Below are 20,308 nucleotides of genomic sequence, written 5' to 3'. Positions count from 1 at the left end.
AAGAAAGGAAATAAGGACCAAACTAAATGTGTACATCATAGAATCATAGAATGATTACAGCTCAGAAGGAAGCCATTTGGCCCTTCCTATCTATGCCAGCTCTCTGCAAGAGCAACTTCCCTAGTCCCACTCCCCATTTCCCCTAGCCCTATTCAAGTTTAGAGTATTACTTAATGGCCTTGGTATCTGCTAAGATGTTATTTGGAAAAATTTTGTATACTCAGTTTGTAATTTATAAGGAAAAGAGTTATATGATTCTGGGGAGGCAGTGGCGTAGCAGCAATGTCATTAGACTAGTAATCCAGAGACCCAGGCTAATGCTCTGGAGACATGGGTTCAATTCCCAAAACCACAGCTATCGGTGGAATCTGAATTCAATTAATAAAATCTGCAATTGAAAGCGAGTCTCAATAATAGTGACCACGAAACAATCATTGATTGTTGCAAATATCTATCTGATTCACTAATGCCCTTTAAGGAAGGAAATCTGCCATCCTTATCTGGTTTGGCCTACATGTGACTCCAGACCCACAGTAATGTGGTTGACTCTTAACTGCCCTCTGAAATGGCCTAACAAGCTACTCAGTTCAAAGGCATTTAGGGATGGGCAACAAATGCTGACCTTGCCAGCGATGCCCACATCCCAGGAAAGAATAAACAAAATGAAGTATTTCATTTAGACATTCCTTTGCAAAGCCTTCAACCATGTGTTTCAGCAAGTAATGACCTATTTGACATGTTTATTTATCCAAACCCTACCAGCTGACACGAATATCCATCCTGAGCCAATTAAAAGGTTTACGAAGCAATTTACTGTGATAATTAACAAGCAAACACTTAACCACTGGGATAATGAAACACACAATTCCTTGTTCACTTTGTAAAACATTATACTAACCATACATTCTTGAGAAGCTTGCCTTACATCAAGTACAGGGCACAACTGGGGAAGAGGCACTAAACCATAGCTCCCTGAAATGATAGTGTTGGATGATTGAGTACAAATATTTAAGATGTTTGATTGAAATTCCTCTTGTCGCTATTTTAATGGAGCTGGCAAACTGCTTAAGACAATTGAGTTCACAAAGTAGGCGAGAGAGGACTTTCGGATAAATGCAGTCTAAGAACTCCCCAGCTTGATTGCAGTGTCAATAAAAATGCTTTTGGAGACATCATAATGAATATAGTTATTGTAATTTTGAGATCGTGTTCCAACCTACATTCACACCAGCAGCTACAACTGTAACATATAAGTGAATTTTGAAGGTGGACTTGCTATTGTGGAGTGCACCATAAAAATAATTCATTATTTTGAACACACTATAGCACTTATCTCCAGTCTTATTGTGTTGGTCACTTGATGACTATGATACAGGAGAAGGTACAGTGGGATGTCCTGTGTACTTAGAGTTGCCAACGCTCCAGGACTGTCCGGGGATGTCCAAAAATTAAAGATTAATCACCAGGAGATGGCTGTGAGCGACTCAGAAGAAAGGAAAAAAGTGTTTTTTTTTAAATTTCTTTGAACGCTTTAATTTATTAGTTAGAAAAATAGTTGAAATTGGAAAATAGGCTGCTTGACAGTCAAAAATCATCCAGTTGGTTAATGAATTACCTGTGTTCCAATTGGTGAGGGAAGGTGGTAAACTGCATGGATGGCCATTTTAGGAAACGTGCGGGCAGGGTGGTCAGAGTCATGAGGTCCCATGGTAAAATCTCCAGGAAAACTCTCAAACCGAGATGGCAAGCTTATGCTCACCTGTACCAATAAATTGTCCAAAAGCCTTGCTGGTTGAGCACTACATCGCCCAGGATTTTCCAGCCCCATTGTGGTGGGACCCGTCACAGGAGGTTCGGCAGCCCAGGCAAAAGCCCATTGACTTTCGGCGGGACCGGGCGATCCCGGCATCTGGCGAGGCCGGAAAATCCCGCCCATTAAATGGAAAATAATTTAAATATTTTGGGGTTCATAACTACAGTTGAGGAAGGAGGAACAATTCATCTGTGCATTATGTATAATTAAATCGTAAACACATTTAAAAAGAATGGCCTTAAAATTTCTGGATCCCTGCCCCACCCCTGACAGAGCGAGACCTTTAGCTGAGACAGTTAGCTGCTCAGGATCTTGTTCCCTTCCTAAATCTGCTGAAGATATTTGGGACCAACACTGAACCCATGCCAGCTGCCTGTAAGGTGTGGCTTTGCAGGGCTTAAGGTGGGCTTGCTGGCCCAAGTTTCCCTGTGAGGGTTGCGAGGAATATCCCTGGTCGTTCCCCCGCGCCACTTCCCAAACCTAGGGCAAGATTTTACATCTCGCGGGCGGGCGAGCGCCTGACCCGATCGGGCGTAAAATAGCGCCTGATGACGTCAGGCGAGCGTCCCGACATCATTGCACGCTTGCGCGATATTTTGGTCGGCAGGGGTGCACAGGAGTTGGCAGCGTGATCCCCCCCCCCCCCCCCGCCCCCGACAGTTAAGGGGCCTATTAGGTCCCTTAACCAATTAATGAAAAGTTATTTTCTGCTGCCCGGCCAACATTATGGTTGGCGGGCAGGCGAATTGGCCAGGTGGCCTTTGGATCTCTTAGGAAACCTCATCCACGGGCGGGATGAGGTTTCCACAATTAGATTAAAAATTTATTAAAATGTTGCGACATAATTTTTATTCTGCTAAATCTTCCTGTGATGGGGACATGTTTTCACATTTTCAGAATCTTTATTTTTGATTTTAATATTCTTCAGCTCCCTGAGGCAGCTCCCTGCCTTCAAGAAGCTGTCAGCGCGAATCCTGCCCCTAGTTCCAGATGTAGGGAGAGTGGATGGAATACTCGCATGATCCCTCTGATCAAAATCTGGAACAGGACGTCAATGGGGTGGAAACACACTGGATTTTAGATCCCCCCCCAACCCCTCAACAAATTTTTTCTCTGGTAAATGACCCACCCCAATCATACCCAGTCCCACTGCAGTAATTTTGGGCCCCATCTGATAAGATTCAGTAAAGCTTCCCTTATTGGTGGGAAAGGGGGAAGTGGAGCATTTATTGTGTTGCATAAAAAAGTGATGCGTTTTGATATAACTTATCTCAGTCTTGGAAATAAATGAGAGAAAACAGACCCTTATGCAGGAAGCCAGCGCAGCTACTTAAACCCAACCAAAATTCATGCCATTTGACCTTTGTTTAACTAGATTTTGGCCGGGATTTTTTTGGCCGTGGCAGGAATCGTTACGGGCGGGACCGTAAAATTTGGAGAGCAGCCAAAACTCCGTTGGCTTTGGGCCAGAATTTCCTGTCCCGCCGCTTGTTTATCATTGCAATGATCGCACTACTCAAACCTCCATCTACCCCTTGGAATGAAAAGAAAATCAATAATATTACTTACAGATCAGCCCCTGTTCCATATATCGAATACTTGACTTCTCCCCACATTCCTGAGTCAGCATCATTTGCCTATGAAGATAATCAAAGTCTAGAATTATGGCAAGGCAGGAGTTATTTGTATTATAATCTATTTGATAATTATTGACTAGCCTGCTGCAAAATAATGAAGAAATATGCAACTGGCAGTCACTTGATGCCATACATCATTTGGTGCTGTGGCTTTACCAGCTATTTCTCCCCTCCACATTCCATTGGTTTGGTTTGTAACATTCAGAACAGTAAATAAGAGCACTTGTGTGCATTGGGCTTACTTTGAGAATATATCTACCAACATATAAAGGAACATGATTTAGTGAGTGAGAGAGGGGATTTGTACTAAAGTGGGACCACTTCAAGAACTTGTAACTAGTTGTTACCCCACTAGTCTAACCCCAATGGTCTAACCCCAATAGTCTAACAACCCCATGGGTCATGTGTTCAAATTCCACCAGAAATATTTGTAGCCAAGCACCGGAGGATGACAATTATACCTGAACAATAATTAAAGATCTCTGGAAGAAAATGCAGACCTTTGAAATGTGGATGCTAAGATGTATGCTAAAAATTCCATACACAGGCCATAAGACAAGTGAAGAGGTGCTTGAAATCGCAAGAACAAAAAGAACTCGAAAAAGTCACATCCAGAAAGGGAAAGGTCAGTATTTCAGCCATTTGATCGGAACTGAAAAGCTACAGAGATCTTCTCGAGGGCAAAGTGGAGGGCAGCAGAAAGAGGGGTCAACCTGGGCGTAGTTGGATGATGGATGTCACAGAGCAGTTGCAGACAAGCTACAGTGGATGTGTGAGGATGGAGAAAGATAGATGAGCATGACAAACCATGGCAGCAGATCTCCTGGTAGGGGTAGCTTAAAGCAGCGGCAGCATTGTTGTATAATCTGAATTGGTTCACTAACATCCCTGCCATCTCTACCTGGTCTAGCCTACATATGGATCCAGTTACACTATATATTGGCCCATAACGCCCTCTGGGTAACTAGGGATGGGCAATTATATACTGCTGTATCAGGTGACACCCAAGTCTTAAGGATAAACGTAGAAATAATGTTGCTGAAGAATGGAACTGCTGTCTTTCCACTGGCAATACAGTGCTAGGAGTGTTCTGAAATGAAGAGCTTCATGGCCAGGATTTTGAGGTCGGTGGGCGGGCTAGGTCGACAGACCCAGGAGCGGCCGGGAAACAGCCCGCCCCCAGCGATCGGCCCCTGACCGCGATCAGTTCCTGACCGCGACTTCATGCTGGCGGGCCAGTTAAAGCCTGGCCAGTGTGAAACGCGGCTCCTCACAGGTCAGGAAGGGGAGGGCAGGTGCCTATCGTCCACTGGGTCCAATGGCGACCCAGCAGCTGGTTTAAAAACAGCACAGGCAGCCCCTGGAAGGCTGCCACAGAAGAAGGTCTCCTCTACGTCGTCAATATTTAAGTTATGGAGTCGAGTGAGGCTGGACATGGCAGGCGGGAGGGCAAGTTGGGTGGGCACTCGGCCCCTCACTTTTCAATGAGTGCCTCGCAGTCCTCCAGGAGGGAGCGGCTGCCAGGAGGGACACCCTTGTCCCCAGAGATGGGAGGAGGAGGCCACTGCATCTCACAAAGAGGGCATGGGAGGAGACTGCAATGCTGGTTAGCAGCCATGACGTGGTGTGGCGCACATGGGTGCAGTGCCAGAAGAGGTTCCGGAAGAGGCTGGCCAAGGGGGTGAGCCCTGGCTGCTTGGGCTGAGTTCCTTGCAGCTCGAGGGCCATGACTCGGATGTGCCCTGTGAGGTGTTCCTCAGCTGGAGTTGGCCAGGCTGCAATGGTGCTGCAGGTAGAGAGTGGATTGATCAATGCTCCTCTGTCCTTTCAGGAGAAGACAAGCCATAACCAATTGGAGAGCTCACGGACAGGAGGAGGCCCAATCTGCTGTTGATCACCAGGTTCGAGTTGGATGCCCTTGAGCTGGAGAGCCGGCTGCCACACCACGTCATGGCTGCTAACCAGCACTGTAGTCTCCTCCCATGCCCTCTTTGTGAGATGCAGTGGCCTCCTCCTCCCATCTCTGGGGACAAGGGTGTCCCTCCTGGCAGCCACCCCCTCCAGGAGGACTGCGAGGCACTCATTGAAAAGTGAGGGGCCGATTGCCCACCCAACCTGCCCTCCCGCCTGCCATGTCCAGCCTCACTCGACTCCATAACTTGAATATTGACGACGTAGAGGAGACGTTCTTCTGTGGCAGCCTTCCAGGGGCTGCCTGTGCTGTTTTTAAACCAGCTGCTGGGTCGCCATTGGACCCAGCGGCCGACAGGAGGAGGAGCCGCGTTTCACACTGGCCAGGCTTTAACTGGCTCGCCAGCGTGAAATCGCGGTCAGGGGCCGATCGCGGTCAGGGGCCGATCGCGGTCAGGGGCCGATCGCGGTCAGGGGCCGATCGCTGGGGGTGGGCTGTTTCCCGGCCGCACCTGGGTCTGTGCAATAGGGCATGGAGAGGCAGGGGTGCCAGACGAAGTTAAGAGTGCAGTGCGCTGAGGTGACAGTTTCACATTGTGCAACCATTCTAGTGTAGTCTCTTCATTGATGGGAGCCTCGAACCTGGAGTCCCCATTGATCACTGAAAGACGATGGCACCATGATGCAGACCTCCATTGTCTCACCAGAGCACCTGGCATGCACAGTGACAGTGTGATGACATTAACTAATGGCATGTCCTTGTTCTCCCTTTTATATTCGCCAGCACATTCGCTCTCTGGACCCCGAAGGGCCATCCCTGACACCGGAGCACCACGGGACTTCATTCGCACAAGCATCACACCTGCTCTCTGAACAAGGCACCAGCGCAAATAGCAGCGCCTGGGTGGGCATTAGATCAGTGGCTGGGGCACAGTCAAAGGCAGATGATGAGCCTCTGGAGTCGTCCATTAGGCGGCAGGTGCTGGATGTCCAGCGGGATGTGCGGGAGGATCTGGCAGAGATCCATGAAGGTCTGTGTGCCATGGTCCCCATTATGGAGGAGTCCATGAGGGGCATGAACACTGTGTTAACCCTCATGGCCAAGCGCCCTGCCCCCTCCATTGACAGAGTGGCGACTCTCATGGAGAGGCAGCCCCAGGGGCAGGATGAGGGGTTCCTGGGGTTGTGCTTGGACCTGCAAGCCCTCACATAGGCAATTACCTCAGATGGTCAGTGCCAGTGTGGGAGATGGATGGGGCACCCAGTATCCCAGCTAGGTGCCCATCCATCAATGGTGAACAGGGAGGTCCAGAGCGACCTCACGTTGGCGCACGAGCTGCTTGCCATCTCTGCGGGCTCCTCTCAGGGAGCTCTGGATGACGGCAGCAGCTCCTCCGCCCCTCTGCCAGTGACCGTGGCATCTGATGAGGCTGCGATGACTGGGGAGATGCCAGCCGTGGCACTGGCCGCTCCCTACCAGGCGGGGCCAGCACAGGCTCCACTGGCCAGAGGATGACCACCAAGGTCATCAAGTTCACAGGTGATTTTCTGTTCATTTATGTTTGGTTTATATGTCTGCTGGTGTGGACATCAATGCCAGTAATGGTAATGTTATTGTGCTTTCAATGTGAGAATAACATTAAATTTACTTTGGTTCTGATGGCCTGAGTATGCTTCATCCTTTTACTTTCTGATGCAGGATACGCCAGTATGTAATGGTGGACGTGAGTGGCTTGATATTTTATTGCACAGGCATTTAGTGGACTTTGGGTGCAAATGAAAGGGTCATTTCAGACACCCAGGATAAAGGCGGCAGCTCTGGGGTGAGATGGAAGCAGATCTTTGGTAGCCTAGCTGAAGGAGCGTTGGATCAAGGCATCCCTGTTGTCCCTGCCTCCCTGGAGGTTAGAAAGGTCTGCTTCCACACCCTCAGCATTCTCCTCACTGTGCTCCTCTTCTAACTCACCACTGGATTCATCAGCTGTGGCCTGTGCTGCTGTGTCAAGATCCCCTTCCTCCAGTGGGTCTCCCCTTGCCAGTGCCAGATTGTGGAGAGCGCAGCATGCAACCACTATCAGTGACACCCACTTTGGGGGGTATTGCAGTGCTCCCCCTGAACAGTCCAGGCATCGGAAGCGCTTCTTGAGAAGACTTATGGTCCTCTCTACCAATGCCCTCATGGAGGCCTGACTCATATTGTTTTGCTGCTCTGCCTCTGTTCTTGGGTGGCGGAGAGCCATCCTGAGCCACCTCTTCAACGGGTAGCCCTTGTCACCCAGCAGCCACCCATCCAGTCGGGCTGGAGCACTGAAGAGCCTTGGCATCTGGGAGTGTCTCAGGATGTAAGCGTCATGGGAGCTGCCAGGGCACCTTGCACAGACTTGCAGAATCTACATCCTATGGTCACACACTATCTGCACGTTCATGGAGTGGAATCCCTTCCTGTTGGCGAAGGCACTGGGCTGACCCGCTGGCGCCTTGATGGCCACATGTGTGCAGTCGATGGCACCCTGGACGTGGGAGAACCCAGCAATCACTGCAAAGCCTCTGGCTCGCTCAGCCTGGCTGGCCTCATCCATACGGTAAAGAATAACGGTCAGTACCTGTCTGGGCAAAGCTTCTGTCACCAGCTTGATTCAACTGTGGACAGCTGATTGGGAGACTCCACACAGATCCCCCACTGACCCCTGAAAACAGCCGGAGGCAGAGAAGTTGAGGGCCACTGTGACCTTCAGAGACACTGGCATGGGGTGTCCACCCATACAGTCGGAGCTGATCTCAGGCCCAATCATCTGACAGATGGAGGTCACTGTCTCCCTTGAGAGGTGGAGCCTCCTTCAACATTGCACCTTGGACATATTGAGGTAGCTGCATCACCACCTGTAAACCCTGGCAGCAGGATAGTGGCGTCTTCTGCAATCCCTTCCAGCTTGGACTTCCTGGTGTCCCTTTGCCCTTTGTGCCTGCGTCTCTCCTCACACAGGTCCCTCCCCTGGAGGCTGCATTGGGACATGTGGCCTCCTCTCCCTTCTGCCCCTCTCTTCCTCTTCAGAGGAGGTGCCACCGTTGGAGACCACAATCCCCATTACCAGGGTAACGGAAGGCTGTCTGATACCTGGAAGGGTCCAAACAGTCTGAATGCTCCGGGGGCTTTGCAGATACCAATAAGTCCTGAAACGAAGCCTGGAAATGCTAAGAATGAAGCTCTGAACAGAGATGAAGCTGCCAAGTACCGATAAGCAACCAGCAGCAAACTATCTTCAAAACTCATCCCTACTCACACTGGCAATGCTGCTGAGGTCTTTGAAATTATCGGCTGCCTGTCTGCCCATTTTGAGCGTGCAACAAGCGCGAAATTGCACGGGCAATATAAAATACAGCTTAATTGTCTTTTTAATGACCTTAACTGGCCTCACAATTGATGGCAGGCGCAGCTCCAACTCCCACTTGCGCCCGCCGAGCGAGATATTATGCGAGTGGGCGATGGCGTCAGGACGCTCACCCGACATCATCGCGCGCTATTTTACCCCCAAGCATGTCGGGCGCGCACCCGCACGCCGGGTGAAAAATTGTGCTCCATGGTTTCCCTGGTGGCTTAGCCATAGAAAGGTGTCAGCGACTGTAAAATCAAGCCAAGTCATTGCCATCAGGGAATTGGCAAGAGGGGGGAAGGCAGCTGACAGAAAGCTAGATACTCGCTGGGATTCGTTTCATTGAGACAGACACGGGGCTGGATTTAATGCAGCCAGTCGCAGTGGAAACCATGTCAACCGAGCCCATTTAACCACAGGAGATGCCTGCATCAGTCTCCCAGTGATGGCAAAACCTCCCCAGTTCAGTCAGAGGGCAGGAGGGGCTGAGACAGGATTCCCGGCTACAGCTACAGAATGCCAATTAGGCTCATTAATGATCCAATTGATGGCCATTAACCTTGAGCCCACACAATCAGTGATTAAACTGGGAACACACAACTTCCCTGTGCCCTTGAGGTGTCAGCTGTGGCTCAGTTCATAGCACCCTCGCCTTTGAATCAGAGGGTTGTGGGTTCATGTCCCACTCCTGGAAAAACCAAGAACTGTGATTGTACTCGAAAGAGTTGCAATCTGTGACTGTTGATAACTCGAAAGAGTTTCCCTGTGCCCTTGGAAGGCTGTCCAGAAAATCCTGTCAGGTTTGCCAGTGGCCTCCCAGGGGTCCTGTATAGTCAACCTGGGAGACCTGGCATCAGAAAAGTAGGGGCCACTAAAAACCAACCCCCTGTCCTTGCCTCTGACCGCCACCACCCCCCACCCTGTCCTCCCTCTCCTATGACCCCCCACCTTGTGACCCCCCCACCTTGTGACCATCATCCCACCATTTGTCTGGGTCCCACTGTGTTCCTGGACCTCTGGTGGATGTATTGCCACGAGCATCCTCAGCTCCCACTGGCAGTGGCGGGATGAGGAGCTTCCCACCTCCCATTGGCTGGCAGTTCTCAGCAGGGTGGACTTTAGCCACCAGGGACCTCAATCTCTTGGAAGGCCCGATGGTGGCCACTTAGGTGCTTGAAGGGCACTTGATTCCACTGGGCCTCTCTCAGGGAACTGACAGGCAATTCCCTCCAGTTCTCTGACTGCTGGATGAGATCCCTGTTAGCCAAACAAAATCCAGGACATGATGGCAAATACCATTCCTGGAGCCATTTTGAGAAGACGCAGTTATGAAAATGTACAAGGAAACCAAATTTAATTTCAATTGGAATTGATGGAAGGCTGCTGAGTGTCATTAGACTACTTAAGTATTCAGGGCAACACAATGGAGTCCCAACCCTGTCTTCAACTGACATCCACTTTGGGAGAGCAGCTATTGGATAGGAGTTGGGAGTTGCAACTCTGGCCTCCTTCACCCTCCCTTTGAGCCTTGCAAACAGTCATGTCCTGGCTGAGGTCTGATAACTCACCGCACACTGGCTTCGTAGGCTGATGAAGCAGGACCAGAGACGGGCGGGTTTTGCGCCACTGGTCAACATGTTGGTTTGCCGACATCATCCCACCCCTGAGCCATTTTCGAGAATTGAGGTAGTTAAGGGGGCCTAAGTAGGCCCCTCTCCCACACCAACCGGAATTTTGTGAGTCTGGAAGTGAACCCCATACTGCAGCCGACAGGCGGGGAATTAGAGGAGGCAACTTCGAAGAGGGAGATGAGAGGGTGGGTGGGGGTGGGGCAGTGCTTACCCCACTTGGGCCCCTCCTAGGGTTGCCAACCCTTCAGGATTGGCCTGGAGTCTCCAGGAATTGAAGATCAATCTCCAGGACACCGCTGTGTGCAGCCCTGGAGATAAGTCATTGGGGCATTAAAAAAGATTGTTTTTTTTGTCATTTTACTTTGAACATTTCTGTTTACCAGGTATAAAAATATTGAAAATGGGGGTGGAAAAGGGGCTGTTTGGCCGACAGTCAAGTATCATACAATTGGGTAATGAGCCTGTTTCGCAATTGGCGTAGGAAGGCCATTTGTCACAACGATGGATGCGCTGGCCAACTAATGGCTGGGCTTGGAGACAAGTCATGTGATGAAACCTCCGGGAATAAATTTAATCACAGTTGGCAACCCTAGACCCTCCCCGCCATCACCATTGGGCCACAGGTGCAGACCACCCCAGTGGAAGGATTGCCTTGCAACTTCACGGCTTGGTAGGTGTGGCCTTTTTTAAAATCAAATTTAATTTACCTGGTTTTCAGGGGGTGTCTCCATTGTGAGGCTCTCTCCGTCATCAGCACAGTGGGGTGGCACCTCCCCTCACCCCCCCCTCTCCCATTGGCCCTCCAGTCTTGGAAGCCCGCCCACACCATCCTTAATTGGACGGTGAGTGCGCCCTCTGGCCACTAATTGGCCAGCTTGTCATAAGTCAGTGTTGGGTGACTATTCCCAACACGTCACAGTCTCAGGACACACATTTGTTCCTGACATTGCAGTCCCAGCTCCAAACGGAAAATCCAACCCTGGGTGTCAAACCTGGGACAGGCTGATCCAAAAGGTCCATTCGCACTTTGCCTTTACCAACCCCAGCCACCAGGGGAGCTACTCAAATGAAACATTCACAAGATCAGCACATAAATATCCTCGACTTACGGTAACACATATAACAGGAGAGCCCCCGGGGGAATTTTCAGGAATCCGTGCAACGTAGAATTTGGAAGTGAATTTAGGAATATTGTCATTGGCGTCCACTAGTTGAATGATGATGTCAGCTGTGGAACTAAACTTCTCTGGAGTGTCCGATTCAATAGCAAGGAGCTAGAGGGAAGTAATAGTACATTTACTGAAGCTGCAAAATCTCCGTAAAAACCAAATTTGACAAAATCTACTCAGATCCCAAATCTTACATACCTTAAAATTAAACACTTGAAACGTTTCATAGTCAATGGCAGCCGAGTTCTCCACTATTATCGTGATTTGTGCTTCATTGAGGACAGTTTGGGGAATAACTCGGAATATACCTTCAGGGCCCACTAGCCTGAGATTAAATTGTGCGTTTGTTCCCTGAAACGAAAATGAAACTTTGTTAGGAATTCGTTCATTAATGCCAGCACGTTAAGAGATTCCTGTTCTCAGGAACATGTTTGGAGAATCTTTTCTTCCACTGTTATTTGGGATGGAAGGAAATCCTGAAGATCCCAGCACAATTTTCAGAATAGTGTAGAGTGGTGGTGCCATGGTACATTTTGACATGGTCCACACCGTTGTAGACAAATGAAAATGATCTAACGAAATTGTTTTGTTTGAACAGCTTGCCCTTTTAGTATTTGACACAAAGATTTTTATTGAGTACTCTGACATTTCTTTAAATATATAAAACCAGGTTTACTCATCATCTGAATTTAACTCTGTCAACAAGCTTCAGTGTGGCGAATCCAAACCAAAAACCTATTATCTATTGAGTTGGTTTGATGAATCAGAGAGGTAAATCCTCACCACATGGCTGTCAGACAGCCCCAGTCTTCCACCAGAATGTCAAGGTCAATTAGGACACATAAGTACCACAAGGCCACCTGGACACCTTGGTACCAAATGAGCAGGCACTGCACATTCTACTACCATAAGATTATACACTCACTCCCAAACCCATTGGGTTACCAGTTATACATAAACCCTCTGAAATTAGTTGCCTTCAATGGATGACCACGGTATATTTGTTTTAATATAGTCTGTACTTACTAAAGTGTATAATTAAAGATAGAATGAGTGAAAACCTTGAAAACTTTCAGATGACCAGAGAGAGCCAGCATTAATTTGTAAAGAGTAGGTCATGCCTGACAAACCTAATTGAATTTCTTTGAAGTGGACGGGGGAATGTCTGTGAATGTCATTTATCTGGAAAGCATTCAATAAAGTCTCTCATTAAAAAAAGGACTGTGAGCTAAAGTGGAATTGAAGGCAAGTTATTCACTTGGTTATGAAATTAACTGAGTAGCAGAAGGCAGAGAGTAGGTATCATGGGCAGGTACTCTAACTGGAAGGATGTGACAAGTGGTGTCTCACAGGGATCTGTGGTGGGCCCTCAACAATTCACTATATTTGTTAACAACATGGTTTATGAGATAGAAAACCACATTCAAATTTGCTGATGACACAAAGATAGGCAGCATTGTAGGCATGTATAGATAAAAGCATACCATTAGAAAGAGATATTAATAGATTAAATGAATGGATCAGACTGTGGCAAATGGATTTTAATATGGACAAATGTCAGATTATCCATTTTGGAACTAAAAAAGATAGAAAAATAAATACTTTCTGAATAGTTGTTTGGTAGTACAAAACTTGAGTACTGCTGAAAAGAAACATTTTGCTGAAGCTTTATGTCTTGCACTCATCAGGGCAATCGCAAGAATGTCAATGTCAACCAATGCTTGGCAGTTAACTGTCAGTTACTGTTAACTGGTGCAATCTCCGTGGCAATGCCTCTACCAATCAGAGTCCACTTGTCAACCAATCAGCACTCTTTTCTCTTACATTGTTGCTTCCTCTGACATTGGTGTTTTTGCAATTGTCCTGATGAGTGCAAGACAAAAAGCTTCAACAAAATGTCTTTTTTCAGCAATACTTACTGAATAGTGAAAAACTAGAAACAGTGGAAGTCCAAAGTGACTTAGGTGTCCATACACATGGGATTATTAAAATATGATGGACAAGTACGGGAAATAATCAAAAAGGCTAATTGAATGCTGGCTTTTATATAAAGAGGATGAGAAAACAAGAAGGTAGGTTATGCTACAGCCCTGGTTAGACCATACCTGGAGTAGAGTGTGTTCAGTTCTGGGCATCACACCTTTGGAAGGAAGGATATATATGCCTTGGAGGGAGTACAGCATAGATTTATCAGAATGATGCCTAGACTCCAAAGGTTACATCATGAGGAGAGATTACACAAACCAGGGTTGCCATGAAATTTAGGAAATTATTAATTTAGAGCCCCATATTACAGTAATCAGTCAATTATATTAATCATTGCGAATGTTTTGTATCCATTTCTTGGTTGTATTCCCTGGAATTTCAAAGGTTGAGGGGTGTTTCGATTGAAGTTTCCAAGATATTAAGAGGAGCTGATAGGGTAAATACTGTTTATGCTGGCTGGGTAGTGTAAGGCTGGGAGCCATAGCTTAAACAATAGAACCAGGCTTGCAGGAGTGGTTAGGAAACCCTTCCAAACGCCAAGAGTTGTACAAGTTCGAAACTCTCTTCCACAAACGGCAATTGATGCTAGATCAACTATTATTTTTAAACCTGAAATACCATGCCTCAGCAGAGAATACCCTGGCAAGAGGAAGAAATAGGTACAAAACATTCACAATGATTCATGTAATCAATTGGCTGATATAAATAAAAACCAAAAAAACTCCGCTGCAGATATGTTTAACGTTGCTGAGTTTTAATGGAATTGTTCATTTTAAATCTGAAACCACCAGGCCTCAACATAAATTAATGTACACCCACCACCTGATCCAATTTGTCATACTTTAATATTGGGTGCTTTCCCAGTATTTCGAAGTTTAAGAGGCAGTTTAATTGAAGTTTTCAAGATATTAAAGGGGATCGGGATAGGAGAGATTGAGAAACCAATTCTGCTGCTTGGGGAGTTGAGGAATAGGGGGCATTGACTAAAAATTAGAGTGAGTCCTGTCAAGAGTGAAATTCAGCAAAACTTGTACACAGAAAGGATAGTAGAAATTTGGAACTCAAATGGCAATTAATGCTAGATCAATGGCTAATTTTAAATCGGAGATTGATAGATTTGTGTTAACCAAAGCTGTTAAGATATATGGGACAAAGGCTGGTATATGGTTAGGTCACAGATCAGCCATGATCTCACTGAATAGCTGAACAGGCTCGAATGGGCTAAATGGCCTTCTCCTGTTCCCATGTTCCTAAGTATGTTTGGTTTGGCTTTCATGTAATCTTAAAAACATACAGTCATAAATGTCCATTGCAAATTTTCACATTGTTAATTACAACAGAGAAATTGATAGCAAAAAGCTGGAGTACTTGTGCAGCAAGATACTTTACTCCAATGCACTTGCACCCTGCTATATTTTAAAGGGAAGTACCATCCCAAAACTGAAAGGGTACATTTTTGCCAAAATTAGGACATTTGCAGAGAAATGATCCAGTACATATTGGATGCTCCTAATTTCCAATTTAATTTAGGTCTGTCAAACAGCAACCCATGTAATCCAAGTACATCAGCAGAGAATACGCTGGTAAGAGCAAGAAATGGGTACAAAACATTCACAATGATTCATGTAATCAACTGGCTGATATAAATAAAAATCAAAACTCCACTGCAGATATGTTTTGAGTGGCAGAAGTTGTAAAGAATGTTTTAAACCAGTAGATGGCAATACATTCATGAAATAACTTCAAAGAGGTGCTGACAGAGACTACTTTACAGTTCCATCTGAATTTATAAAATAGAACTCTCATCCAAAATGTTGCCTTCTCTAATTTAATCTGTGATACATCCTGTATACTTGGAGTATAAAACAAGTAGACAAACCTGATCAGAGTCATTTACTGTTATTTTCAGTCCACGCAGGATCTCTCCTTCTGGGGGATGTTCTTGCATTGTGATCTCAAATTGTGACTGTGGACCATTTTCACCATAAAAGGTGGGACGATGATTGTTGAGATCCACCACTTGGATTGTTACCATAGCTGTCATAAACACGAGTATGTCAACATCCGGATTAATTTCTGAGGCCTTGGACAAAACAAAACACAAAGTCTGTGTGAGTTGTGTCTGTACTGTCACGTTTCACTTTTTTGCATCATTTGGAATACATGGTGTAAACTTATTCACGGGATGTGGACTTCGCTGGCTGAGCCAGCATTTTTTGCCCATCCCTAATTGCCCTTGAGAAGGTGGTGGTGAGATGTCTCCTTGAACCGCTGCAGTCCATGAGGTGTTGGTACACCCACAGTGCTGTTAGGGAGGGAATTCCAGGATTTTGACCCAGCGACAGTGAAGGAACAGTTACAAGTCAGGATCCTGAGTGGCTCGGAGGAGAACTCCTAGGTGGTGGTGTTCCCATGTGTCTGCTGCCCTTGTCCTTCTAGATGGTAGTGGTCATGGGTTTGGGAGGTGCTGTCTAAGGAGCCTTGGTGAATTCCTACAGTGCATTTTGCAGATGGTACACACTGCTGCTACTGTGCATCGGTGCTGGAGGGAGTGAATGTTTGTGGATGGGGTGCCAATCAAGCTTGTCCTGGATGGTGTCAAGCTTCTTGAGTGTTGTTGGAGCTGCATTCATCCTGCGAAGTGGGTAGTATTCCAACACATTCCTGACTTGTGCCTTGTAGATGGTGGACAAGCTTTGGGGAGTCAGGAGGTGCGTAAATCGTCGCAGGATTCCTAGCCTCTGACCTGTTCTTGTAGCAATGGTGTGATGGTGTGAAGGCACATGGCTCAGGACTACCAGTGCATTGCACTGTGGAATGGGTTGATGTGGCTCCATAGTGTGGCCATCACTCATCGAGTTCATCACTTCAGCTGCTTTTCTGTGGAAGCCCCAAGTGAAGTCAGGACATTTCTCCATTAGAAAAATTACTCTGAGGTAACAGGCAACATCAAAGTATCCCTTGGTTAGTTATAGTGTAAGGTGTGGAGACACACTTCAGGAAGAATTTAATCTTTTTTCCCTCTAAAAAAAATGTGACTCTAAGAAGATTGAAGCCTATATTGCAACACTCATTTCCATCCCTTTAACAATTATCTTTCGGATGGGACGTTAAAGCCTGTTAATGGTGGAGATAAAATATCCCCTGACACTATTTCAAAGAAGAACAGAGGAGTCCTCCGGGGTGTCCTGGCCAATATTTATTCCTCAAGTAATATCACTAAAACAGATTATCTGGTCACTATCACAGTTTGCTGTGCAGAATTTCTGCCGTGTTTCTTACTACAGTGACTACACTCCAAAAAGTGCTTAACTGGCTGTAAAGCACTTTGGGACATACTGAGGTTGTGAAAGGCTATATGGAGGCCAGTCTTTCTTTCTACACCTCTTGATCTTTGCACAGGTTTCCAGCTGACAGCAGTGGCCTTTTCAATCTTCAGCCAATACCATCCAGGGGGTGGGGAGATGGGGAGAAGGTGTACAATAATGATCCATTCACTCCTCTGCTTCTCTCCCTTGGGAAAATCTGTCTCCTCTGCTTGAAACCTCAGGTGTTGGGGAATCACAGGGCTGGTACCTTGTTCTACTGCTCTACGGGCCAATGTGTTGAACCATCAGCAGACTTCCCTCTCTCTTTACAAAGAACTCAGTCGCTAATATTGGTGAGTTACTTTAGTTTTATTTTTATGCAATTATCATAACTCAGATTCTTTAATTATTCTACAATCATCTTAGCAAGGTTTCTTCATTAATATCATTACCTTGAATTTTATGGCACCCATCCAGGCACCTGGTGTTCCCAACATCAACAATCCGCATCGTGATATTACACTGGATAGACGCGCCCGAATATCTGCAGCCCACCCAACGTCAAAGAGCCAACTGAGCCAATTAAAAGGCCAGTGCCCTGCAGTTTTGAGAGGCCCATACATTTCAAGGGTAAAAGGGGCAGGCAGGGATCGCACATTTTACACTTTCTACATCCAGGCTGGGATATAAGGCTCAGGAGAAATGGATGAGTGAGGAGGTAGGAGTACATATGTTATTTGAAAATCTGGGCAGTCCTGTTTCATCCAGTGAACCATCCTGCTCATTTCGTATATAAGCAAGTTCTTATGTAAGTTAGGACAATCAATTTAAGATTGTCAGTCAGGTTTGCGATGTGGCATATTTGTGTGTACTGGAAGCTACATATATTAATACACAGGGCCCTGTTCTTTGCAGACAGAAAGAACATGTACATTCATTGCACCTGTTTCAGCTAAACAAAATAAGTGACAGCCATTCACTAACTCATTCCTCAGAGCAATGCCTTGACCAATCAGGATCAAGCTGCCTGGTTTAAATTTCAAATAATGCTTGGCAGTTAACTGTCAGTCACCATCAGCAGTGCATTCTCCATGGCAATGCCACTTGCCAACCAATCATCACTCTCTTCACATACAGTATAAATTTGTTGTTTTCTCCTTATATTGGTATTTTTGCAAGTGTCCTGATGAGTGCAAGACAAAAAGCTTAGATGTCCCTTTTTTCAGTAATACTCAAGTGCTGTACTACCAAACGACTATAAGTTAGGAAGTATAAATCCTTATACAGGCTTTTTCAGACTGGCCACATCATCATAAAGGTAGAACCTCTGCAAAGCAGAAGGTGAAAAATGGGCATTGTCATTTCAGGTGGAGGCACTTCCTCAGGTGAGGAGGAGAGGGCAACAAGGGATGTAGAGGCCTCCTCTTGCTGTCACACGGCACCGTGTCTCCTGGCAATCACTCACTGCCTGGCTGAGTGCCTACAGGCAGTCAGAGAGGCAAGGGGCTGCTTGGCTGCGGGCATTTCCAAGCCTTCGTCCATGGCTTACATCTCTAGATGACATTGCACTATTCCTTGGCCACTTTCCTTTGTCTTTCATTCTGGAGGGAAACATTTAAATTCCAAGGTTCACAGCACTCTCTCCCAGAATTTCTCAGCGCTAACTTCACTTCTTTCTTGCACTTTTAAACCCCCCCGCCTGCAGCTGATTCAATTGAGGCACCCGCCCTGTTTCCCCCCCCACTCCCCGACTTCCCAGCCTCGGCAGTGCTGGCTCTCTCAGAAGGTGGGTTTCATGCTGGCAATTGGCCAGCCATCGCATGATCGCTGCCGGCTGCCGGTCTCGGGCGGGAACGGAGTTCACATCCACTTCCAGGTCTGCCGATAGCGTGCGCAGGCCAAGGGGGAGAGTCAGGTCTAAACACTTGATATATTTTTAAGATAAATTCAAGTTTCATTTCACTTCGAATAGCTTCGTTTGAACATTAAGACACGCACACTTAATACATTTGTCTGAAATGTTAAATTTCGGCACATAAATGAGGGGTTCATTCCATGTTGCGGCGCACTCTGTATGGAGAGCATGCAAAAAATCATGGGCCCCAACACTCTCGAATTCTTGCATTTGTTCATTTAAATGGACAGCAAATCCTGCACTGGAAAAGCCTACTCATGCTCAATAATGCCTCAATAATCTCTGTTAAAATAGTGACACAAAACATTTCATCGAAGCACACTAAGTATTCATACACCTGTATTTATAATGTAGCTCCAGTGTTAAAATTTCAGGCTCCTTATGACCTACCTGAATTAGAAGTTTGTAAACATCCTTCTGGAGAAGTTCTGTAGTTTGCAGAAGAGTAATAGCTCCACTTGTGCTATTTATGTCAAAAGATCCATCATTTCCTATTTATAAATTGCAAGGCATTGATAAATGTGAACAGTACTCACATAATACTTATATTTTGCAAGCCCTGTTTTACCTAGCTGATGACATAAATTGAAATTTAATCTGATTGCCTCCCTCAGAGCCTTCGAGTGTGACATTTAATCAAGGGCATTTCACTTTCAGCAGCAAGAAAGCTGCTTGTTCCACCTGCACACAATCTGTTCAGGGAGTCACTCATTCCACAATTCAATGCTTTTATTTCTCTTTTTCTGGCTAAACCATGAGGGGTGAAAAAAGAGACTGAGTAAGAAGGGAAGTTGCGGCCAAGCCGTGAGGTTGATTGAATAGCTGAGGACCTAATGCAAGCCCCTGATTTGGACGTTCACAGGGATTGAGTGTTTAACCAATGCATTTACCATTTGAGGACCCAGGACTAGGAATCATGGCTCAGACCAAGTGGGCAATTCCATACCCTCCAAATTATTACCCTCCATTTATTTAGTCACTTTCACAGGCTTAACAGGCCTGCCCATCCAACCTAAAGGTTGGCGGGCAGGCAAAGAGGCCAGGCGGCCTTCGGATAATGCACGAAACCTCATCCACGGGCGGGATGAGGTTTCATGTAAGATTTTAAATTTCACGAAAATTTTTTAATAAAAGTGATGGACATGTCCCATCTCATGTGACAGTTTCACATGAGGGAACACGTCCTTAAATTTTTTTCTGTCTTTAATTAGGTTTTTAAAAGTAACACTTTGCAGCGCTTTGCCTCAGGGAGATCTGTGCGCTCTCTCACGAGCATGCTTGAAAGAGCGCACTCCCGGCTCAGGGAGTACCCACCCCCGCAGCCCACAAACCCGCACAGGGAGCGCATAGTGCTTCTGGGTGGACGTCATGCTGGGCAGGCCTTAATTGGTAAAACAGTGGCGCCCCCCCACCCCCCCGACTGGGGGCACCATTCGGGGACCCGCCCGCTCGTGCCCGCTCCCGCACAACCCCCGCCCAATGGGGGGAAAATACTGCCCCTGGAGTGGAACTGTGACCCAGCACCTTGTGACTCAGAGACCAAAGTGCTACCAGCTGATGTTCTTTT

General features: G+C 46.6%; 1 protein-coding gene across 2 annotated transcripts in view; it reads right to left on the bottom strand.

Annotated features, from left to right (window-relative positions):
* cdhr1a (cadherin-related family member 1a) overlaps positions 1–20,308 on the bottom strand; it is a 62,594-nt gene that overhangs the window by 16,528 nt on the left and 25,758 nt on the right. For both annotated transcript variants that reach the window (XM_078530836.1, XM_078530837.1), the window contains exons 10-14: positions 19,132–19,232; positions 15,398–15,601; positions 11,731–11,883; positions 11,473–11,637; positions 3,383–3,450 (exon numbers count right to left, since the gene is read on the bottom strand). In XM_078530836.1, coding sequence (XP_078386962.1) covers positions 3,383–3,450; positions 11,473–11,637; positions 11,731–11,883; positions 15,398–15,601; positions 19,132–19,232 — 691 coding nt within the window. The remainder of the gene's footprint in view (positions 1–3,382; positions 3,451–11,472; positions 11,638–11,730; positions 11,884–15,397; positions 15,602–19,131; positions 19,233–20,308) is intronic.

Source organism: Cetorhinus maximus, chromosome 27 (genome assembly GCF_964194155.1).
Source record: "Cetorhinus maximus chromosome 27, sCetMax3.hap1.1, whole genome shotgun sequence".
Taxonomy (NCBI): domain Eukaryota; kingdom Metazoa; phylum Chordata; class Chondrichthyes; order Lamniformes; family Cetorhinidae; genus Cetorhinus; species Cetorhinus maximus.
Note: the sequence above shows the minus strand (reverse complement) of the source record. Positions and strands in the feature narration are given on the sequence as shown.